Below are 25,315 nucleotides of genomic sequence, written 5' to 3'. Positions count from 1 at the left end.
GGAAAGAGGGAGAGGGTCATGCTAGTGATGGGGAGGCTAAAGTGACGCCCTGTTTACCAGAGACAGGAGAATTCTGGGATCATGGTGGATGGAGAGAGGAGAAAAGAGTCAAGCTCAGAACTTCAATCACAGGAGATCCCGGATCTGTACAATGGAACCAGGAGAGCCCCTGTCTGGGATCAAGGCTTTGTTCCTCTGCTTGAGACTGGAGCAAGGATTGCACATAGACACAGTCCCTGCTCACCTACTCTGTGTGAGGGCACTGCAGAGCTATTGACTTAGTTGCTTTCTTTATAGGGGAGAAGATGAAGGAAGAAACAGAGAGACACTGGAGACAGGCCAGCAGCAGAGGGAGATAAAACAAACTCCCCCTGGAGAAGTGGCCGTGGAGGTGCATGTCCCACTGGATCTGTACAATGAGTGGAAGCTGCTGTCACAGATCTCTGCAGGGTGCAGTGCACATGCAGGTGGTGGAGGGGCAGGAAGAGTAGATGCAATAGGATGTAGATTCATTATGGTGTGGTAGGACATAGGCACAAGCCCTGCCTCTCCTCATGATGTGCTGTGAGGTGCAGGGTGCTGTGGAGGTCTACCTTGAACTATCACATCCACTCCCAAATTCAAGGAAAAAGAGGAACATTGTCTCATGGGAACTGATATTTGGACATTGATAAAATGTGATGTTTAATTATCTTCTTCTACAGCTCTTCTCCACCCTAAAACCAACCATATAATTAGAGATGAGAGCAGATGTGAACAAGTATTGCATGATTCAGTATTGTACAAACTAATACACTAGAAAAAAAGAACGTTATAAGTTCTTCCAGAAGTATACTGGAATATAAAGCATTAGACCCTCCATTAGGTTCCATGAGTCTTTCTCTCCAAGGGTGTAGCTTCACTGCAGAGTTAGTCCAGGATCTTGCCTGGCTGTTGCTCCAACCTGTTTACTGCCCAGGCACAAAAATTCTGACTCAGGTTTGATGGTGCCTTAAACCCAGGGTCAGTGGAAAGGCTTGGAGTATAGGCAATAGCCCAGGTTCTGCTTTAACTCAGGTTGGTTACCTGCCCACTTTGCAGTGTGGATGGAGGCTGATCACTTCATGGGGTGATAGTCCTCCAGTGCCTTCCCACAATTCCTCCTGGGCCGTATTTTCTTGGCCACTACCTACACCCTTCTGCTGCACTGGAAGCCACCTTCCCGTTTATAGACACCAGTTCATTGTTGGTCTGCTACAATTCTACGGCACTTCCATAGTACTTACAGTTGGTCTGGCTACTTCCACCTTTGCATGTTCTCTGTATGTATAAATATCTTCTTGCTGTATGTTCCATTCTATGCATCCGATGAAGTGGGCTGTAGCCCACGAAAGCTTATGCTCAAATAAATTGTTAGTCTCTAAGGTGCCAGAAGTACTCCTGTTCTTTTTGCAGATACAGACTAGCACGGCTGCTACTCTGAAACTTGTACAGAGATGTCATCTGAGAGATCATCCTTCCGGCATGCTGCCAGCTGGTCAGGTACTGAAGTGAGGATCCTGGTTTACCTCTGGTGCAAGCTCAGTAACACCCACAATTTGGGGAGGGATGGAGCCAAAATCTGCTGTTTGAGGAGGATGTCTCCAAGATGCTGGCAACGAAGAGATTTCAGCAGAGGGAATCACAGTGCAGGGAGAAAATCAAATCCCTCAGAACCACAAAAAAACAAGGATCACATCCCCCAGCCTGACAACTCACTGGGAATGAGCCCTTCCTATCAGGAGCTGGACCAGGCACCTGGCACTGCCCCAAGCAGAGCCCCCTTTCCCCTGGATGGGCTTTTGACTATGGACGTTGCTGGTGCTTGACCAGGCAAAGTGGGACCACAGGAGCTAGAGTAAACGTCACATGCTTTGTGGCATAGCCAGAATGACCTGAAGCCTGAATCCCAGGACCTCTTCAGGAAGGAGATGGGAGAATGGATCAGGAAGGGTGAAGAAGAGAGACCGGCATTTTAGCAGCTGGGGAAGATACAAGCTGCCATTTTTGATATGGTTAGGGGGAATTTTTTCAATTCAAGGTCCCAGAAACAAAGGCAAGGTTTTCATCTCAAGGCCAAAAGACCAAAACATCAAGACACTTGATCACGGCCTTGGATAGACCAAGAGACTACCTACACTTGACCTACTACACTTGACCACAGCTCAAAGAGCCGAGAAGCGACTGTTTAGGACCAATCTCATTGCTGTCCTAGGGATGCTATGTGCTGGGGGGTCAGCTTTGATAACAAAGCTTCAACTGAGGGCAGAAGAGCCCTCCATTTTCCCTGCTCCCGCTTTCTTGCCCCCTCCTCCCTGGCCATGTGAATTCCAAGTTGGGGGTGGGGGGGCAGTAGGGTGACCAGACAGCAAGTGTGAAAAATCGGGACGGGGTGGGGGATAATAGGAGCCTATATAAGAAAAAGATCCAAAAATCGTGACTGTCCCTATAAAATCGGGACATCTGGTAACCCTAGGGGGCAGGAGAAGGGGGAATATACACAAAACAAGTGATGTATTGTGGCACCCTCTGCTGCATGCATCCAAGCAATACAACCAGCAACGCAAACATAGGGAAAAGGGCAGCAGAAGCATAGATATAGATATAGTAGGGACTTTACCTAGGTATATTTAATCCTGACTCAGTGCGGGTGGGAGGGGTGGTCTAGATGACCTCTTCAGATCCCTTCCAGCCCTACATTTCTATGACCTCACACTGACATGAGCAATAAAAGATTTCTGGAGGCAGCTTAGCTAGCAAGTCCCATGCCACGCCCTGGGTGAGTACAGCACCATTGTGGACACAGCAACACAGGCATGACTTGGGTGGGGCTTTGCAGTGGGGACACTCACACCTGGGCGACACTAACCCAGTTGCTCAGACACAGGTGTAGATTATCAGGACTAACTCTTCAGTGAAGACGTGCCTCTAGTGACTACAGGTTTAAAATACTTTTCTATTATAAGAAGTCCCATTACTTATGTAACTATTAACACATTACAATCGCAGTTTCCCCACTGACACACTGCAGTATGTTGCAAAATAGCTGGTAATAAAGGCCTGATCATTCAACCATTGAGGTCAATAGCAAAGCTCCCATTTAGTTCAGGGGAAGCAAAACTAAATGCATCGGTCCTGATTTTACTAAGACAGATTAACGTACTTAAGTTTGTGTAGCTAGTGGGGTCCCGCAGGGGTCTGTCCTCAGTCTGGTACTATTCAGTATTTTCATTAATGACTTGGGCAATGGAGTGGTGAGTATGCAGTCGGGAGTAGATCTTAGGGAAAACTGTCTAAGAGTAGATAAGATCCGGAATAGGTTTCCAAGAGTGGTTGTGGAATCCCATCACTGGAGGTTTTTAAGAACAGGTTGGACAAACACTTGTCAGAGATGGTCTAGGGAAGGGATCGGTCACATCTGCAGGTTTGGCTGATCACAGCTCCCACTGGCCGCCGTTCGCCGTTCCAGGCCAATGGGGGCGGTGGGAAGTAGTGGCCAGCACATCCCTCAGCCCGCGCTGCTTCCCGCAGCCCCCAATGGCCTGGAACGGCGAACCGCGGCCAGTGGGAGCCGCGATTGGCTGAACCTGGGGATGCAGCAGGTAAACAAACGCCCGGCCCACCATGGTGCTTACCCTGGCGAGCCGTGTGCCAAAGGTTGCCGATCCCTGGTCTAGGGGTTTACTTGGTTCTGCCTCAGCACAGGGGGCTGAACTTGATGACTTCAAGGTCCCCTGCAGCCCTACATTTCTATGCTTCTATGTTTATAGGCAGTTCCACTCAGTTCAATGGGTTCTACTCAGACACAGAAAATAAAACATGAGGCTAGAGAAATAGACTTCCCGATCAGTCCATGCTGGGGCCCTCTTTCTATTCTGCGATTGCATGGTCACCTCTGCTGGAGAGCTCTGCATCGTTGCCAGTGCTGCTGAGCTCGCCACGATGTCCAAACAGGAAATGAGATTCAAACTGGCCAGAGAGGAAAAGGAATTCAAATTTTCCCGGGGCTTTTCCTGTGTGGCTGGTCAGAGCGTCCGAGCTTGGACTGCTGTCCAGAGCGTCAACAGAGTGGTGCACTGTGGGATAGCTCCCGGAGCTATTAGCATCGAATTCCATCCACACCTACCCTAATTCGACATGGCCATGTCGAATTTAGCGCTACTCCCCTCGTCGGGGAGGAGTACAGAAATCGATTTAAAGAGACCTCTATGTCGAACTAAATAGCTTCATTGTGTGGACAGGTGCAGGGTTAATTCGATTTAATGCTGCTAAATTCGACATAACCTCCTAGTGTAGACCAGGCCCTAGAAATGACTGCAGAGCAACTGAAAGGCAATACGTCTCCAGAAATCCTTTCCCTCCTAAGGACCTCTTTGGGAGTCAATCAAGAATTTCTTTTGGGCAAGAAAGTGCCTTGGCCACCCTGAAAATATTTGTAATAACATGTTGGGAAAGTTTTCAGCGTATTTTCCATGCTATGAAAGTGGCTGTTTGCTCAAAGTTAGATGCACTGTGTTATTGTAAAATAATTTATAAGCAGGGAGTCAAAGATACTGTAATGGGAAAGAATAAAGCCTGCAGCCCACACAAAGATAATTCAGACACAAGGCACTGGCCTGCTACCTGCTGTTCCAATATGGTTTCTTCATAAAAAGTATCATCTTGAACAAAGCAGTGGTATTGTCCTTCATCAGAGTGTCTGATAATGAGAATCCTCAAGGGAACATTTCCATCTGTGAGTCCAGCTTTCAAAAGCTCTGTCCTCTGATACTCTGGCGTCTGCCTTTCATACTGATCCTTCCCATCACGATACAGGTTCACAAAGGATACAAAATGAGATCAGAACCATCTCACTTCCATGTTTGCAGTGCTCATCTAGGGGGACAGGTGACAGGGTAAAACAGTTTCCTGACCCACGATGGCAGTGACCAGGTCACGTGGTCAAATCACTGTGAACTTTGCTGGAAAATGCACCAGGACAACAACAACAACAAAAGTAGCTCAGAGGAAAGTGGGAATCTCATATGAAGGCCTCGGCCAACCGGTTCCATTTCAGACAAATTTTCCAATAAGTTCAGCCAGAGACGGACACCCGGCATGGAACATTTCAGCCTGAATATTTGAGAGAGAGCAGCGCTCATGGGCAGCAGGATGGGGGCTCTGTTATAAGAACACTCAGCCTCAGTGTATGGCACAGGCACACAGCACTGAGATGGGGCGTGGAGCTGATAACAGGCAAGTTTGGTGCATAGTCCAGGCACAGAGCATGGGACAGAGTGGGGAGGTGAGAATTGGTAGGTTCAGTGCATGACAGAGGCACACACTGCTGACATGGGGTGGAAAGCTGAAGATAGGTGTATTCAATCCATGTCACAGTCACACATCCCAGAAACTGAGGCAGAGAGCTGGGAATGGACATGCTCACTGTGTAGCTGAGACCAGCTGACCATTCAACAGGTTGTTTTTCTAAGTGATCTTAAATTGACACACTTACTGACATTGTCATGAAATTTGCTGGGCCTCACCAGGAATAAGGGTAGGGTTGGTGGGCCTTTTTGGTGTTCTTTTACCAAGGGGCTCCTGAGACATAGCCCTATTGCTAGAGCCAATTGTTTGACTATTATTGTTCAATACTTCATATGATCAAGAGACCAAATAACCAAACTTAACCAATTGTATTGCCTAAAGAGAAAACAGTGCACTACAAAAAAAGAGACATCCATACCCTCCTTCCGGGATGCAATTCTTATCTTGCAGCTTGCTCTCCTTTAACAGAAGGTGTGCTTCAAAAATACACCCCAAACCCACTTATATTTATACTGTGGCTGTTTACAAGTGAAAAAGCTCTTTATACAGCACCTAAGATCCAGTTCCTTAACTTGTTCTTCTGTATCTTTTTTATCCCTGTTTTGGAGACCACATTCCAAACCACGTGGGTGAAGAGGCACACCCTAACCAGTTCTAGGACACACCATTCATGTATCCTGGCTTTGACAGGCTTCCTATTTTCTATTGTGAACGCTAACTTCAGTTTTGCAAACTTTGGTGGGATATTTGATATTGGTGAACAGAATTGTGGGAAAAACATAATACATTCAGTTAACTTCCCAACACTTTTATATAATCGGATTATTATGCACATAATACCTAATAATAAGGTGTATACTACACCTAATATATATGTGTCGACTAACAGGTCCAACAAAAAAGTCACGACATCAAAATATTCTAGTTCTTATTACATTTTTGTGTACATGTGGGGCTGAAATTATGGCTCTGATCTTTTTTACATCTGAAACCCACCAAGTTAATTTATTTACATATTAATTATTATTATTATTATTATTATTATTATTTATTAAACTCTTCAATAAGTGTCCAGTCAATGCTTTGGGCATCCTTGACAATCTTTTAAAAATACTTGTGTGAAGAAACAGACCTAGGCACTATCCCAGGAGCAAATCAAATAACCCAGCAACAGCAACATAATGAGAGCAAAAATTGAATAATGAAGGTGCTGATCTTGCTGTGTGGTTAAGTTTACACACTGTGAGTAGTTACATTTATGTCAAGCATGTGGTTAAGACACTTCAGGGGCCTAAATCAATCCTCTCAGAAACAGCAGACACAGGGCAGATTCCTACCTGATTCCATCTTGTGAACATAAAAAGTAAGGAAGAAAACAATAAAATCAGGGAGAAGGGAGCTGACTCTGGAGCTGTGGCAGAATGAGAGAATCTTCATCCTCATTGTAACTTGATCAAGAAAACAGGTAGGAGGAGGGGGGGAAAACCTCATCATAATGAGCATAACACTGATTAACATTAAATCATTAAAGTCAAACATTAAAGAGGACACATTAAATAAAAACGGAATAATTACATTGTTCAGTGAACTCTTTCATATTACAGAGAGCTCTCCCGTCAGCATAATAAAACCATCTCCGTGAGCAGCAGAAGCTCTGTTGATGGGAGAAGGTCTCCAGCTGACATAGTGCTGTGCACAACGGAGCTTATGTCCATGTAACTTTCGTCAGTCGGGGGTTGGTCTATTCACACTCCTGAGCAACATAAATTCTGCCGACTTCAGATGTCCTGTGGACACAGCCTAAGGCTCTTCTCTTTGAGAGAGGAGCCTGGTTTAGGATTGTTGTTACCATTTCCCACTGGCTGTTAGGTAGCTCCCCACCTAGCGTGCTGGCTCTTGTGGATGGCATTGTAAGGCACGTGCCTGTCTCCGTTCATCGTGCCGGGAGACTAGGCACCGAAGTCAGGCTGTGAGTGTTGCAGTGTTCTTCTTGTGATGTTCTAAGCACCTAAAAATTAAGTGTGGGTGATGCTCAGCATTGCAACACCTAAGTCCCTTCATGGATCCCACCCCCAGTCATTTACATTAGAAGTTCACAGAAAACAAAGACAGACCTGGCCGAAGGTGGGGTGTCTCCTTTTTCTCCCTTTAGATCCCATCTTTTAGCTCATGGCCACCCTAGGAGAAGGGGTTGGTTTTTTCAATGCAATAACAAACACAAGGCAGTGATCTCATTATACAGTCCCAGTGGAGATGAGGCAAGTGATGCTTTCACCTCAGTGAAACTTATCAAGGTTATCGATAACCCTCCCAAACACCCCCCAGCCCACAGAATTCTTCTTGACCAGTTACACGGAGGTGAAACCATCACTTGCCTTGTCTACACACAGATTGTTCAATGAGAGAGAGAAATCTGCACCCTAGTGTAGACAACCCCCCAGAGACTGTCTCTCGGAGCAGGTCCCATCCCATGAACTCCCCCGTGGACACCACATAGGGTTACCATCTGCCCGTATTTCCCCGGACATGTCCGGCTTTTTCGTCTTTAAATAGCCATCCGGGAGGAATTGGTAATAAGGTTAAAAGATCCAGGATTTCCCCCCCTCCCCTCCTTTCCCTTCCCTGCCCCTCCCCCCTATGCAGAGAGTGTGGCTGATTGGGCGGCTGGGCCTGATTGAGCCGCTCCCATTGGCCTCCAGCAGCCAGAGCCCCTCCCCCACTTCCCTCCTCCTGCTGCCTCAGCACTCTGCGGGGGAGGGGCTGTGTGCTCAGCAGCCTGTTTGGTTTGGCTCCACATGGCATGGTGGTAAGGGGAGTCCCGGGGGGCAGTCAGGGGCAGGGGGAGATAGATGGGTCGGGAGTTCTGGGGGGGCTGCCAGGGGGCGGGGTGGGGAGAGGGATCAGAGCAGTCAGGGGACAGAGAGCAGGGGGAGGGTTAGATGGGTCGGGAATTCTGGGGGTCCTGTCAGGGGGCAGGGAGTGGTTGGATGGGGCATGGGAGTCCCGGGGATCTGTCTGGGGGCGGAGGGAGGGTTGGATGGGTCAGGAGTTCTGGGAGAGGCTGTCACGGGGTGGGGGGGTGGAGAGGGATCGGAGCAGTTAGGGAGCGGGGGGGTTAGATGGGTCAGGAGTTCGGGGGGGCTGTCAGGGGCAGGGGGAGATAGATGGGTCGGGAGTTCTGGGGGGGCTGCCAGGGGGCGGGGTGGGGAGAGGGATTGGAGCAGTCAGGGGACAGAGAGCAGGGGGAGGGTTTGATGGGTTGGGAGTTCTGGGAGGGGGGGGGCTGTCAGGGGGGGGGGGGGGGGGGGGGGGGGCGGGGGAGAAGGGGGGGGGAGGCTGGGGTAGGGGGTAGGGTTCTGGGAGGCAGTTAGGGGCAGGGGTCTCAAGTAGGGAAGCAAATCCCACGACTCCGCCCCTAACAACTGCAGCTGGAAAATTCAAAAGGAACAAATCAGAATTGTCTTTCATGCTTTATTTACTGTAAATACCCCTTAGAGTGCAAAGGAGTTGAGAAGCAGCTTTAATACCCACAACAATGGAAAACAGACCCACAGGTTTTGGGAACGGTTATTTTTAATGACACTAAAATGGCAACAAAGTCAAGGAAGTAACAAGTGAAATTAATGAGTGACAGTCTCACCTTCAGTGACGTTTTATAATTCTCTGTCCCTTTTCTTCTCCCTTCTCTGTCATACTGGTCATTTTTACTCACCATTTTTCTAGCACTCATTTCCCATCCCTGTTTATTTCTCTGTGTCTTCCACTCTCCTCTGATCCCTGTCACAGATCATTCCTCCTCATGTTCTCCATTCTTTCCCCTGAATTTATCCCTTCCCCTCTCACTGCCTCTGGCTCTTTCCCTTCTTCAGAGTGTTTTCCTTTCCTTGTTTTGATATTTAATTTTCACCCTTTCTTGTTTTACTTTATCTTTTCCTTGTGTTTTCTCTTTTTCAGTCCAGCCTGCACCCCCCCAATCAATGACTCTTGCAGTGTTACCAATCCCAGAACTTAATAATCATGAGTCAGAGCCAACGATCATGAAATTGCCCCCCCCCTAAAATACAAGGGCTCAAAACAATGTATTCTGGTTTATCTTCTGATTTTTGAACTCTCCCATCCAGTGTTACCAGTTCTCCCATAGTTACAGGGGAAGATGCCTTGGGCCCCTGCAGCAGGAGCTCTGGCTGGGAGACCCCAATGAGATCCAATGACACAGATCTGTACAAACCGCTCCCTGCTGCTGCAGAGCTTCCAGCTTCTACCCAACCCCTCAAACCCTGATTGATTCATGCTGTGTCCCTGCCACCCCCACATCCACCTGTCCCCAGCCCTGCTGTTAGTTCTGCCCCCTGCCCAGACCCCACCTCTGCCCCTCAGGGCCCCTCTGCTCCTCCTGCAGCTACAGGGGTTCTTCACCCCTCCTTCCATCCCTGGGGATGCAGGGAGTGGAAGGAGCTTCCAGGGGTCATAGAGATGAGAAGCCAGAGGCTGGATAGATGGGAGTCCTCCAGATTCATAGAGACTGGGGTGTGTGAGGTTAGAGATGCTAATTTCAGGGTCCCCAGTATCACGGACACAGTCTGAGCTGGGGTCCCAAGACCCAGAGCCAGGGTCGGATTCTCTCCCCAGGGATGGAGCCCGGTGGGAAAGTGAAGATCTGGGTGTCATCACCAGCATCAATAAATGTCACCTGACCCCGTTCACAGTCCAGACAAATCCGGATCCTGCTGGGGGCCCGGCTCAGGGGCAGGAGGGTCACAGGGGAGGTGAGAGCCCGGAACTGACCCCACCACCACTCCACAGCCCAGATCCCTCCCTCTGGGCTACGGCTGATCCATCCTTTCCTCCCCACAGACTCTCTGGCCACCCCCACAGCCCAAAATGTCCCATCCCCCACCTCCACCTCCCAGCAATGTCTCCCCAAGGTGAATCCCTCACAGCCCAGCACACAGAACACAGTGTCAAATCTCTCAGGGTTGTTGGACAAATCCTGCCACATGCCTCCCCATCTCACACTTTTCCGATCCTCAGACAGGATGAGTTTGGGATGAGCCGTGTCTGGATCCAGAGTCACATTCGCTGGGGAGAGAGAGAATCAGACCGTGAGGGTCAGAGCTCTGCCTTGAGGGAGGGTCAGGGCCGGCTCTAAGATTTTTGCCGCCCCAAGCAAAAAATTTTTTGGCCGGCCCCCCTTTTTTTTTGTGCCCCGGCCCCTACCCAACTCCACCCCTTCCGACCTCTTCCCCAAGTCCCCAGCCCTGTCTCCTCCCCCGGGTGTGCCGCATTCTCCCCCCATTGCTTCCTGCGGGCCCTCCGCGAGCTCCCACCCTAGCTCACCTCCGCTCTGCCTGCTCCCCTGGGCGCCGCCGCTCCACTTCTCCCCCCTCCCTCTCAGGTTAGGGAGGGCGGAGAAGCGGAGCAGCAGCGCATTCAGGGGAGCAGGCAGAGTGGAGGTGAGCTAGGGTGGGGGAGGCGCATGAAGTAACAGAGGGGGCACAGGAAGTAACAGGGGGTAGAGGAACCACTCCCCGCTCCAGCTCACCTCCACTCCACCATCGCCGCCTCCCCCGAGCGCCCCGCTCGGCTTCTCCTCCCTCCCTCCCGTCCTTTCTGCGTGAAACAGCTGTTTGGCGAGCGGCAAGCCTGGGAGGGAGGGGGGAGAAGCGGAGCGGCGGCGGCGCGCTCAGGGGAGCAGGCAGAGGCAGAGCGGAGGCGAGCTGGGGTAGCAGGGGCACTTTTCCACCATGCCAGGGAGTCGGCGCCTATGATGGCCAGTGCCAGAATGCCGCCTCTAGAAATGTGCCACCGAGGGCCGGCTCCGGGGTTTTTGCCCCCCCAAGCCCCCCCCCCCCCCAAAAAAAGCCGTGATCGCAATCTGCGGCACTTCGGCGGGAGGTCCTTCACTCTGAGCCGGAGTGATGTACCCGCCGCCGAATTGCCGCCGAATAGCTGGACGTGCCGCCCCCCTCCGGAGTGGCCGCCCCAAGCATCTGCTTGCTAAGCTGGTGCCTGGAGCCAGCCCTGGTGCCGCCCCAAGCACCTGCATGTTTTGCTGGTGCCTAGAGCCAGCCCTGGGGAGGGTTCGATGGTGTCAGTGACAGGATCTGCCCCAGCTGGACAGTGACTCAGGGAATCTCCTTCCTCCAGGATTTACCCGTCAGCTCTGAGATCTCAGCACAGGGCTGGGGGGAGTCACTCCCCTGGCAGAGACAGTCAGTGACGGGGTGAAAGTATTGGCTGGGCCAGGCCTGTGACTCAGAATCTTTCCCCTCCTGCCCCCACCTCTCCCTGGGGAAGGGACTAGAGACTCTGGGAGCCCCAGCAGATGGTACAACTCAGTGATCATTGACAGAGCTCCCCTCCCCCTCCCACCTTAAATCTCACTGTGGCCCAGCTGCCCCATGCTGGACTTTGCTATGGGGCCTCCCCACTGCACCCGGCCTGCTCTGAAATGTCACAGCTTGGACAGGAACAGGCCACCTGGTACCAGGATTGAACATGCCCAGAATTTCACTGCTCAGCAGCAGTCACAGCGCAAAAGTACATTAGCGTGAGGCAGGGAGTGAGGGGTCAACACAAGGGAAGGGGAATGAGGTGGTGGAATGAGGCAGAAGCTACAAGTGTGGGGGGAGGTGTAGAATAGGTGGCTGGTGGAAAGAAGGAGAGGGTCATGCTAGTGATGGGGAGGCTAAAGTGACGCCCTGTTTACCAGAGACAGGAGAATGCTGAGATCATGGTGGATGGAGACAGGAGAAAAGAGACAAGCTCACAGCTCTGATCACAGGAGCCAGAAGAGCCCCTGTCTGTGATCAAGGCTTTGTTCCTCTGCTTGAGACTGGAGCAAGGGTCGCACACAGACACAGTCCCTGCTCACCCCATCAGCGTGGGGTCATTGCAGAGCTCCTGGCTTTCTTCAGAGGGGAGAAGATGAAGGAAGAAACAGAGAGAAATTGGAGATCAGCCATCAGCACAGGGAGATAAAACAAACTCCCCTTGGAGAAGTGGCTGTGGAGGTGCATGTCCCACTGGAGCTGCTGTCACAGATCTCTGCAGGGTGCAGTGCACATGCAGGTGGTGGAGGGGCAGGAAAAGTAGATGCAATATGACGTAGATTCATTACGGTGTGGTAAGACCTAGGCACAAACCCCGTCTCACCTTGTGATGCGCCGTGGAATGCAGGGTGCAGGGGAGGTCTGCCCTAAACTATCACATCCACTCCCACATTCAAGGAAAGAGAGGCACATTGCCTCATAGGAACTGATATTTGGACATTGATAAAATATGATCTTTAATTACCTTCTTCTACAGGTGCCACAGATCTTCTCCACCCTAAAAACAACCACATAATTAGAGATGAGAGCTGATCTGAACAAGTATTGCATGATTCAACTAATATACTGATGGAAAAAGAAAGTTATAATTCATCAAAACCGCCACTGGGTTGCCTGTGTGTCTCTCTCCCTGGGTGGATCTTCACTGCAGAGTTAGCCCAGGATCTTACCTGGCTCTTACCCCAACCTGTTTATTGCACAAGCACAAAAACTCTGCCTCAAGTTTGGTGGTGCTTTACACCCAGGCTGGCTGGCAAGACTCTGAGTATTGGCTGTAGCCCAGGTACCACTTTAATTCAGCTTGGTTACCTGCCCACTTTGCAGTGTGGAGGGAGGTTAATCATCTCAGGGGCTGATAGTCCTCCAGTGCCTTCCCACAATTCCTCCGGGGCCGTATTTTCTTGGCCACTACCTACTTTACTACTGTATTGCTTATCAATTTTTCAAATTAGCTTTTGGTGTGAAATTCATCCCGCTTAGCCTTTCCCCACATTTTATAAAGTTACATTACAAAACAACCCACCCCCAAAATAATCATAATAATAATAATAATAAAAAGCAAGCAAACAAAAAAGGTTTCCTATTGCATCAATTTTAAAAAATAAATTTAAAAGCGAACAACTCCACCACAATTAAACAAACTCCCACATGAGACTCCAAAATGGTACAAAAAGTTTCTTGTCAGAGGAAGGATAATGACACTTACTTATTTCGTTACCTTGTTTCTCTAAAAATTAAAGAGAAATAAATATATATTTTGTTAGGCATTTCCCTTTTCTTATGTTTTATTTCTCTTTATCATCTATATGACAGTGAGGGCTGAGAGAAATCAAACTCCTCTTCAGGACGTCAGACGAGAGGATCCAGTGGTACCTTCTGATCTTAAACTCTCTGACTCCATGGCTCTATTGCTTATCAGTATTTCAAATGAGCTTTTGGTGTGAAATCTCTCCAGTTTAGCACTTCCTCACATTTTACAGAATTACACTAACCCTTCCAAAAAAAGAATAGTAATAAAAAGCAAGAAAACAAACAAAAAGAGGTTTTATATTGCAACAAAATTGTAAAAGTTAAATTTAAAAGCGAACAACTCCACAACAATTATGAGGAACCCATTAGGTACAAAATATTTCCTGTCAGAGGAAGGATAATGACACTTACCAATTTCTATATGTAGTTTGCCTAAAAATTAAACAGAATTACACATATTGTTTGTTCCGAGTTTCCCTTTTCTTATGTATAATTTCTTTTTATCATCACTACAACAGTTAAGACAGAGAGATTATTTTTATTCAGTCACCTATTAAGTAGGTCAGACTAGACCAGTGGTGCCAAAACTTTTCCTGTTGCTCCCTCCCCCCCATTACCAGTAATGGAATCTGTGTGTGCCCCCCCCACCCCCATTACTGCACAGTTGTCTCAGCAGAGGAGCTTGGGCTGAAAGCGGAGTTGGGCAAAGAACTGGGGATAAGAGAAGAGCTCGGAATAGAGGTGGAGCTGGCCTGGGGGCAGAGAGGGAATGAGGGAAGAGCTGGGCTGGGGGCAGAGCAGGGGGCGAAGTGGAGCTGGTGCTGGGCTGGAGCTGGGGTGGGAGCAGAGCGGGGCTGGGTGGTGCTCCCTCCCTTCCCCCCGTAGAGGCTGGCCAGGGCCCTGCTCGCACGGCTCCCACAAACATTCCTCCACATACCCCTAGGGGGCCCGCCCCACTGTTTGGGGACCACTGGACTAGAGGATCTGGTCATCCCTTCTGGTCTTAAACACTGTGACTCTATGACTCTATTGCTTATCAGTCTTTCAAATGAGCTTTTGGTGGAAATTCATCCAGTTTAGTCGTTCCCCACATTTTATAAAGTTACATTACAAAACAAACCCCTATACACCCTCCCAAAAGATGATAATAAAAATAAGAAAAAAGCATGCTAGCAAAGAAATGAAAAAAATATTTCCTACTGCAACCATTTTAAAAGTTAAATTAAAAAGAAAACAACTCTACCACAATTAAACAAACTCCCACATGAGGATCCAAATTGCTACAAAATGTTTCTTGTCAGAGGAAGGATAATGACACTTACTTATTTCTTTATCTCGTTGGTCTAAAAATTAAAGAGAAATAAAGATATATTTTTGTTAGGGGTTTCCATTTGCTTACATTTTATTTCTATTTTTCATGCATATGACAGCGAAAGCTGAGAGAAATCAGCCTCCTCTTCAGGACGTCAGAGAAGAGGATCCAGGGGTCCTTTCTGGTCTTTAAGTCTGTAATTCTATTGCTTATCGGTTTTTCAAATTAAATTCTGGTGTGAAATCTATCCAATTTAGTGTTTCCCCACATTTTATGAAATTACACTAAACTCCCAATCAAAAAACAATAACAACAAAAAGCAAGCACACAAACAAACAAAAACAGATTAAATATTGCAACAGAACTCTAAAAGTTAAATTTAAAAGCAAACAACTCCACAACAATTAAACAAGCTCCCACATCAGGATCCAATTTGGTACAAAAAGAAATTTTGTCTGAGGAAGGATAATGACACTTACCAATTTCTATATCTTGTTTGCCTAAAAATCAAATAGAAATATACATATTGTTTGTTGTTTCCCTTTTCTTATGTTTTATTTCTCATTATCATCAATACGATAAGGCTTAGAAACCATTTCTATTCAGTTTCTTCTTAAGGAGATCAGACGAGATGATCTGGTCTTCCCTTCTGGTTATAAACTCTGTGATTCTATTCAAATCATAGAATCCTAGGACTGAAAGTCTAATCCCCTGCACTTGTGGCAGGACTAAGTATTATCTAGACCACCCCTGACAGGTGTTTGTCTAACCTGCTCTTAAAAATCTCCAATGATGGAGATTCTACATCCTCCCTAGGCAATTTATTCCATTGCTTAACTACCTTGACAGTTAGGAAGTTTTTCCTAATGGCCAACCTAAACCACCCTTGCTGCAATTTAAGCCCATTGTTACTTGTCCTACCCTCAGAGGTTAATGAGAACAATTTTTCTCTCTCCTTCTTGGAACAACCTTTCATATACTTGAAAACTCTTATCATGTCCCCCTCAGCCTTCTCTTCTCCAGACTAAACAAACCCAATTACTCTATTGCTTACCAATTAATCAAATTAGCTTTTTGTGTGAAATTTATCCAGATTAGTTTTTCCCCACATTTTATAAAGTTGCATCCCCCCAATGAGAATAATCATTAAAAAAAAAGTATGCAAAAAACAAAAACATGTTTAATAAATAAATAAAAAGGGTACATTTAAAAGCAAACAACTCCACAACAATTAAACAATCTGCCTATGATGGAATACACCAGTTTAAAACCATGCCCTTTGGACTTCATGGGGACACAGCCACTTTCCAGTGGCTGATGGATAGAGTGCTGTGTCTGTATGGGTCCTACACGGCCACCTCCATTGACGATATCATCATCTACAGTGAGAGCTGGGCCAAATATATGAAGCACGTTACTGTGGTATTTCAGGCTCTCAAGGAGGCAAGTTGGACGGCCAACCCAACCAAGTGTCAGCTGGCCACCCAAGAAGTCACTTACCTAGGGTATGTTGTGGCGGGGGGCGGGGGAGGAGCTATGACCTTTGGTGGAAAAGTCCAAGCCCTAGTGGCCTGCGGGATACTACTGACAGTTCATCCCAAACTCCGTTACCATGGTTGCCCAGTTGACAGACCTGGTTAAGGGCACTGCACCCAAAAGGATCCACTGAACCAAAAGCTGTGACAAGGCATTTAGGGCACTACAAGACCTGTTGACCCAGGAGCCAGTAATATTCCACTCAGCCTTCTCAAAGCCCTTTATTCTCCAAACAGATGCATCCAATGTAAGACGCAGAGCAGTGGTATCTCAGGAAGTCGGAGGAGAACACCCTATTCTCTATCTCAGCTGGAAGTTATTCCCACATGAGGTAGCCTAATAGGTCATCAAAAGGAGGCCCTGGAGGTGAAACAAACCATCGATGCCCTATGCTATTACTTGTGGGGGCAGCCCTCCCACCTAGTAACTGACCATGCACCACTCCACTGGCTGAAGTCAATGACAGGCCATAACCCAGTCATTATGCAGCAGCATCTCTCAATGCAGCCATAGAGCTTTCAACTGGTACATCATTCAGGCATGGAAAATATATATGTGGACTTATCACAGGATGGTGGGGACACAAACCAGCCCCAGGACACCACAGGCCAGAGTGTGAGGGGAGGGTATGTGAGGGGGTATACAAACACCACACTGGGCATGACAGGGTGAAAGAACAGTACTGGGCCCAGGTAACCCCACCCCTCCAGCCCTGCAGATCATTCTTCAGCTGTAGAAAGGGTTGAAAAGGGAGCAACCCAGCTCAGAAGGGAGAAGCACAGGAGGAGGACAGACCTACCCTGAAGGTTACTGACAAGGGCACGGGAGCAGCCTCTCTGAGGGACTGACTACACACTCAGGCCCGGTTGGGGCTGATGGTTTGGTGCCTTTTCTTTTTCTTTTCACCTTATCTTGGACTTGAAGCTGGGGAAGACCAGCAGCCAGTAGGAAGTGACCCAAGGAGGGTTATTAGGAGGATACCTTTGGGGGCCAGACACTGTCGATCCTCCTAGGGTGCTGGGTCAGAGTCTGGTGTAGTGGGTGGGCCCGGGTTCCCCTATCACTGCCTACCTCACTGCACCTCTGATTAAAAGAGGGCCAGAATTGCAAGACCTACCCACTGGGAGGCAGCACTAAGTGTGATAAGCACTAGGCCACCTAACTCACCGATGCATAGACACCGACTCTGTGGGTGCTCCAGGGCTCAAGCACCCACAGGAAAACAATAGGGGGTGCTCAGTGTTCACCAGCTGGCCACCAATCAGCTATTTGGGGGTGGACCCCAGGGCTAGCTCAGCACCCAGGGACTAGTCTGCACTGAAAACTTACACCCTTCAGACATGTAGCTATGCCAACCTCACCCCCTAATTGGAAGGAGTTTTAAAGGGAGAGGGTTCTCTGGTAACATCCAATAGGGCCCTAAAATGGTGCAGCCTATTACACACACATCAACCCTCCCCTGCCCAACAAACACAGAGAAATAAAAATAAATGAAAGAAACCAACAAGTCTATATATAATTTTGTAGTCAAAATTTGTATTTGTGGAAAAAGGGAAATTGAAACTTACCAACTTCTTCAGCAAGTTTCCCTTAAAAATACAAAAATAAATATAAATTATTTTCCTCTCCCTGCCTCATGAAACAGTGTTAAACTACTACATCCAATGGGTACAAAATTCATTAGGAGCATGGAGGGACAAGTCCAATTTATTTGGAAATTGGACAGATATTCTTTATGGGCAAAGTGAACCCGGAGCATGGACAGCTGTGTCTGAGTTATGTGACAGTTGATATGATTTTTTTTACCATCTGAAGAAGAAATGGTGTTTATTTACTGATTTACCACAAGGGCATTTCTATTGGGCTGATCACTGTAATATCGAGGTGCACTACACTTTGTTAGCAAAAAAGATCTTTGAAGTACAAATATGACAGACTAGGCTTTGCAGAACCTTCTCTCAGGCGGGACAGAGACAGACAGTGATAACCCCCTGCGAACTGGGAAGAGGGGGAGCTGGAGGACTGAGCAGAACACAGACGTATCTGCTATGATCTGATTCTTTGGTTCAGTTCGATAGCTGAAGACTCTCCTTCCTCCTATTTTCCCACTCCCAACTCTGCCATCCTGCTCTATCAATACCCCCACCTCCCGCCACACACATACCTCTGCCCCCACCCTCTATTAATAAATTCACATGAATTCTTTTTTATTTAGGACAAGATCAGCAGGTCACATGTTCTTTTAATATAAAATTCCGAAATTCCTCTTATTTATTTATTAGAATAAAACCTTTATATACAGTATATTTCTCCCTCTGATATTTACCTTTCATTTTAAAGAGATAAACAGTGAGGCCAATGAAACCAAACAAAACCACTAAGATCATACTCAGAGCCACCAACCAGGAATTCACTTTCGGGAAAAATGGATCTGAAAAACACACACACCCAGAAATTGCCTTTGTTTGGAAACAGGGATGAAAATCAGAAGTTTTTATTCCATACAAATACATAAATAGTACCCAGCAGGATTTCTGTGAGATAAGAGTGAAAGAATGGCCATGTCTACACTACACATAATACCAGAAAATGATTTTTAAAATGGCTCCATTCAACATAGATTTAACACTGATTTATCCTGGAAAAAATTGACCTGATTTGATCCATTGCTATTCAGAGAGCTGTAGAATTCAAGGGCAAATTCTTTGCTCATAAAAGAACACTGACTTCAATAGAGTTACACCAGCAAAGAATTTAATCCTTAGTGTTTAGCAACATTCAGAAATTGTCAGATTAATTAGAATATTTTTGAAAAATCCACTATTATCCCCCACTATTTGAAGGAATCATAATCACAATTTCTCCAAACAATTCTGTATCAAATGAATTAATCTTCATTTACTGTTCTTGTGTTCATAGTGATTCAGACATCCAACCAGGATGGAATTTTTGAAATGTACTTAAAGCTTTCTCTGCCCAGGGTTTGTGCTCTGATACAGTGAAACTGGGGCAACCCTCTTATGTGGCCATTCTTAAATTGGTTGAAGAGTTGACAACATATGAGGGTTGCACCAATTTGAATAAATTAATGCACAAAACCTTAAATCATAAATCAGCTTAATAGTGCCCTACCTCCATTTAGCTGAAGTTGGTAAGGAATTGACTGGAGCTAAATCTATATAGGGCCCTCTGAAACTTATATGAGTGTTCAACCAAGCAAGTATCATTAATTATCTAAATAGTCAATCAGTGCAACTTTTGTGTGTAGACAAGGGTAAAATGAGTCCCTTTGTGGATCCAGACCAAAGTGACTTAAGGCGCGCCAGTCCCTTTGAATGTCAGTAGAAAGAACATCACATGACTGAGGTGACATTTCACACAAGTAATGAACAATGAGTTGGGGGAGCAAGAAGATCACAAAGAAGGCACATTACAAAATGTACCACATTAAACAAGATATTATTAAGATAAAGTTAAGATTTCAGAAACATACTGTGTCAGTGGATTGAGTGAAAGTTTCTTTTCAAAAGGTTGGAAGTTTGTGTCTGTATGTGCATTCTAGAATATCAGAAAAGTCAAACTTAACATTAAATGTACATGAAACCCAAAACTTTGTTAGACTGAATACTCACAAAGAAGGGAACCAAACTGTCTAAGCTGTGACCCTGTCTCCCAGCCTCCCACCTTCTATGTTTGTATGTGGATTATGAAATATCCACCACAGACGTTTCAGTTCTTGTTTTCCTATATTTTGTTTTGTTTCTAGTGGTGGTGAGTTCAATGTGGGATTTGGATGGTAACTGACCTGCCATATAAACTGCTGATTCCTTTTCTTGATTGAGAACGGCGTTCCTGATGCAACAGGACAAGTTTTGGTTTGACTGTTCTGTTACAATGATCACAGTTTCTGTTTCAAACAGGTTGTTATACCCTTGGGATTTAGTTTCAGAGAGTGATGGTAAACGTCGCCCATTGAGACCTTTCCACTGTACCTCAGGCTCTGGGTACCAACCAGCTGATCGACAAACCACCCGGATCCCTCCATCCTGGTGACCCTCAACAGAGATGAGAGGAGCAGAGCCCAGACCTAAGGGGAAAATACATAAAGGTGTCAATTCCATGATTTCATTTATAAAGCAGAAGGGATGAGGAACAGTTTGTGGATCCCTTACTCACACTAGAAATCACTAATTCATGTGGGTAGTCAGTAGAACAGATAAGTGAATACTGGAATGGCTGAAATCCCAATATTCATGGACACAAAAAACGTAAACAAATATTTAAAATAATGTCATTGAGTCCGTGGGAAATATTGTTGTCTCAACACAGGAGCAACTGAGTGCTGAGCACCTTTGGAGATATGACAACGTAGATACCTGAATAGGATCTGAACTTTTGAAAATCTGATCATTAGTGCATTGGATAGATATATTTATTTTTGAAAAAGTCTAACTGGCTTCATGGTTACAGTGTCAAAGCAGCAGGGGAGAAATGCTAGGTCTTGTCTAAGAGTGGTAAATACATAATTAGTAATATGATTATGGTATGATTATGATATAATTATGTTGCATCTTATACAAGATGTGTCAGGTAAGGTGTCAATGGAAAAGTTATGATTTGCTGAGTATGATTATCATATTTATATGCATGTATCATTTTTGTATTTGACGTTATGAATATTGACTATGGATCTGTATTTCAAATGTGTTTGTCCTGGGTAACACCCACAACTAGACTTTCAGGTACAACAGTGAAGAAGCTAGACAATGCTAATGGCCCATCAGCAAAAACAATAGGACATGGAAAAGTCCTGTCCTCACCGGGGGACACTTCAGATAGCCTATGGATAATGGTTGCCATGACTCATCAAGTATTCAAGGGAATCTGACTAGATCACATGATACTGAACTCCATTTTGGTACCTGTATTTTTCCACAAACTGGGCTGGGAACCTGGCTTGGAACAAAGGGATTCCCGCCATATGGAAGAAACTATAAAAGGAGGAAGTGACATCACCAACGGGCCTCACTTTCCTCACAACTCCACATCTGGATGTAGCTCTGGAAGAGCACAGACTTTGAACTGGGGAAGTGCTGGTCCCAGGTGGGAAAGAAGGAAACCCTGCCTGTGTATGAAACATCTACAAACTGCTTGTACTATCTAACAGGGTGAGACACTGTTTGATTCAAATCCTGTGTAGTATATTAGGCTTAGATTGTGTGTTTGTTTATTTGCTAAGTAATCTACTTTGATCTGTTTGCTATCACTTATAATCACTTAAAATCTGTCTTTCTGTCATTAATTAATCTATTTTATATTTTTACCTAAAACAGTGTGGTTTGAGTAAAGTGTTTGGGAAAAATCTCAGCTCAGTTAACAAAGGTTTTGTGCATATTCCTCTCCACATTGAGGGAGGGGCAAACTGGGTAATTGTAATAATCTTTTCTGGTCAGGCTTTTGACCAGGGCAGGATGGTACAGCTCCAGGATCCTAGTTTGGGGTGCTGGGGTGTGTTTTGGCTGAAGCCTCGCTATTGTGGGTTCATGAGTGCCTGGCTAGATGCATTCATGAACACAGCTGGGTGTGGTCCCTGCCTGAGGATGTTGGTGTGAGTGCAACTGGGAGGGCTTTGCAGCTTGTCACAACATCACAGTGCAAGAGGGAACTCAGATTGGTGAGAGAGAGGGCTCAGCTGTACCTCAGTTCCAGGTGGCACCCCGGGGGGAACCCATCACACCCACCACCACCATCACTATTATACAGTCTCAGCAAATAATAACACTGCATTTGATTTTAACTACGCCCCGAAGCAATAACCAACAGTGAACCAATGAGAAAGGCCATAAAAGTCTGGCAGTCCCACCTTAGCCCACATCCTAGAAATGCATGCAGAGCAACTGGAAGACCATACGCATCCAGAAGTCCTTTCCCTCTTAACTAAAGACCGCTTTGGGGTCAATTAAGATTGGGCAAGAAAGTGCCTTGGCCATCCTGAAAATGTTTTTAATAACATGTTGGGAAAGTTTCCAGCATATTTTCCCTAGTATGAAAGTGGCTGTTTGCTGAAAGTTAGATACACTGTGTTATTGTAAAAATAGATCACAAGCAGGGAGTCACAGTTGTTGTAATAGGAAAGAACAAACCTAGCAAACTGCACAAAGCTAAAACTGTCACAGGCCACTGACCTGCTACTCGCAGTTCCAATACGGTTTCTTCATAAAAAGTATCATCTTGAACAAAGCAGTGGTATTTTCCTTCATCAGAGTGTCTGATATTGAGAATCCTCAAGTGAACATTTCCATCTGTGAGTCCGGCTTTCAAAAGCTCCGTCCTTCCCTGGTATTCTGGCATCTGCCTTTCATACTGATCCTTCCCATCACGATACAGGTGCACAAAGGGTACAAACTGAGATCGGAACCATCTCACCTCCATGTTTGCAGCGCTCATCCGGGGGAACAGGTGACAGGGTAACACAGTTTCCTGACCCAGGATGGCAGCAACAGGGTTATGGGGTCCAATCACTGTGAACTTTGCTGGAAAATGCACCAGAACAACAACAACGAAAAGCAGCTCAGAGGAAAGAGGGAATTTGATATGAAGGACACATCCAACAAGTTCCATTTCAGACAAACTTTCCAAAAAGTTCAGCCAGAGATGGACACCCGGCATGGAACATTTCAGCCTGAATGTTTGAGAGCAGCGCTCATGGGCAGCAGGACTGGGGCTCTGTTATAAGAACATTCAGCCTCAGTGTATGGCACAGGCACACAGCACTGAGATGGGGCGTGGAGCTGATAACAGGCAAGTTTGGCGCATGGTCCAGGCACAGAGCATGGACAGAGTGGGGAGGTGAGAATTGGTAGGTTCAGTGCATGACAGAGGCACACAGTGCTGACATGGGGTGGAAAGCTGAAGACAGGTGTATTCAATCCATGTCACAGTCACACATCAGAGAAACTGAGGCAGAGAACTGGGAATGGACGTGCTCAGTGTGTAGTTGAGACAAACTTACTATTCAACAGCCCGTTTTTGTAAGTGCTCTCAAATTGACACGCTTGCTGACATTGCCATGAAATTTGCTGGGCCACAGCAGGAATAAGGGCAGGGTTGGTGGCCGTATTTGGTGTTCTTTCACCAAGGTGATCCTGAAACATAGCCCTATTGCTAGAACCAGTTGTGGGACTATTATGGTTCAATGCTTCACATGCTCAAGAGACCAAATAACCAAACATAGTGAAAATTATTTCCTAAAGACAAAACAGTGCACTACGAAAAGGAGACATTGTCGGAGAAAAACTGAGTTCTCACTTTTTGTTTGGGTACAGCAAGTCAGATGCTTTATTAACTCTCACAATTGTGCAGAGGGAGAGAGCTAAGCAGGTCTCTCTCAACAGTAAACAATTACAGCAAGCATTTATACCTTTTGTTACAGACAATAATGAGCAACAACTGCATTTTGTTTATACATAGGTCATTCTGATATCTTGTTTTGCTCACTAATGTAGACTCTTAGTCTACATTCCATATTATCTACACAAGGTCGCAATAACTTCTCACACAGTTCTTTCTCACCCGCCTCACACAATCCTCGCTTCTACAAATCTCACGTTATCAGGGCTACAGTTAGCCTGACTCTTGCTAACAAACTGTCATGCATTGCAGTTCTTTTCTGACAGTTCTGTTTCTGCTTCCACAACATCCATACCCTCCTCCTGGGAAGCAATTCTTATCTTGCAGCGTGCTCACCTTACACAGAAGGTGCTTGAAAAATACACCCCAAACCCACATATACTTGTACCATTACTGTTTACAGTGAAAAAGCACTTTATACATCACCTAAGATCCAACCCACCAGTTTCTTAACTTCTTGTTCTGTACCTTCCTTAACCCTGTTTTGGACACCACATTCCAAACCAGGTGGGTGTAGAGGTACATCCCAACCAGTGCTAGGACACACCTTTCATGGCTTTGATAGGCTTCCTATTTTCTCTTGTGAATGCTTACGTCAGATTTGTAAAGTGTTGTGAGATACACCTCTACCCCAATATAATGCGGCCCGATATAACACGAATTTGGATATAACGCGGTAAAGCACTCCGCTGGATCAAAGCAAGTTCGATATAACACGGTTTCACCTATAACACGGTAAGATTTTTTGGCTCTCGAGGACAGCGTTATATCGAGGTAGAAGTGTATTACATATTTGTGAACAGAACTGTGGGAAGAGCATAATACATTCAGTTAACTTCCCAACACTCTCTCTCTCTCTAATGTATATTATAGGACTACCGTGCAGATAATGCCTAATAATATGGTGTATACGGCACCTAACATATATGTATTAGCTAACAGGCCCAATTAAAAAGTCACATGACATCATTATATTCTGGTTCTTCTTATGTTTTTGTGCAGATTAGTCTCAGACTATGGCTCTGATCTTTTTTACATCTGAAACCCACTAAGTTATTTGATTTTATTATTTATTATTATTATTATTAAACGCTTCAATAAGTGTCCACCCAATGCTCTGGGCATCTTTGACAACCTTTTAAAAATACTCGTGTGAAGAAACTGACCTGTGAACGATCCAAGGAGCAAATAAAATAACCCAGCAGCAGCAACATAATCAGAGCAAACAATGAATAATGAAGGTGCTGATCTTGCTGTGTGGTTAAGTTTACACACTGTGAATAGTTACATTGACTTTGGGTGAAACATGTTCTTAAGTTACTTTAGGGGCCTAAATAAATCCTCTAAGAAACAGCAGACACAGTGCAGATTCCTACCTGATTCCATCTTGTGAACATAACAAGTAAAGAAGAAAATAATAAACCCAGGGAGAGGGGAGCTGGCTCTGGGTCTGTGACAGAATGAGAGAACCTTCATCTTCACTGTAACTTGATCTAGACAACAGGGGGAGGATAAAAAACTTATCATAATGACCATAACACTGATTAACATTAAATCATTAACATCAAACATTAAAGAGGACTCATTAAATCAAAAAAGAATAAATATATTGTGAAGTGAACTCTTTCATATTATGGAGTGAGAACAGCCA

At 45.9% G+C, this 25,315-nt stretch overlaps 1 protein-coding gene across 1 annotated transcript in view; it reads right to left on the bottom strand.

The window, feature by feature from the left end:
• Positions 1-9,892: 9,892 nt before the first annotated feature.
• Positions 9,893-25,315, bottom strand: part of LOC112125023 (zinc finger protein RFP-like) — a 40,486-nt gene continuing 25,063 nt past the window's right edge. Inside the window, exon 7 of the mRNA XM_024223484.2 lies at positions 9,893-10,404. Coding sequence (XP_024079252.1) covers positions 9,893-10,404 — 512 coding nt within the window. The remainder of the gene's footprint in view (positions 10,405-25,315) is intronic.

Source organism: Terrapene carolina, unplaced genomic scaffold (assembly GCF_002925995.2).
Source record: "Terrapene carolina triunguis isolate 2854851 unplaced genomic scaffold, T_m_triunguis-2.0 Scaffold26241, whole genome shotgun sequence".
Classification (NCBI taxonomy): domain Eukaryota; kingdom Metazoa; phylum Chordata; order Testudines; family Emydidae; genus Terrapene; species Terrapene triunguis.
The sequence above is the reverse complement of the archived record's forward strand: the minus strand, read 5'-3'. Positions and strand labels throughout refer to the sequence as shown.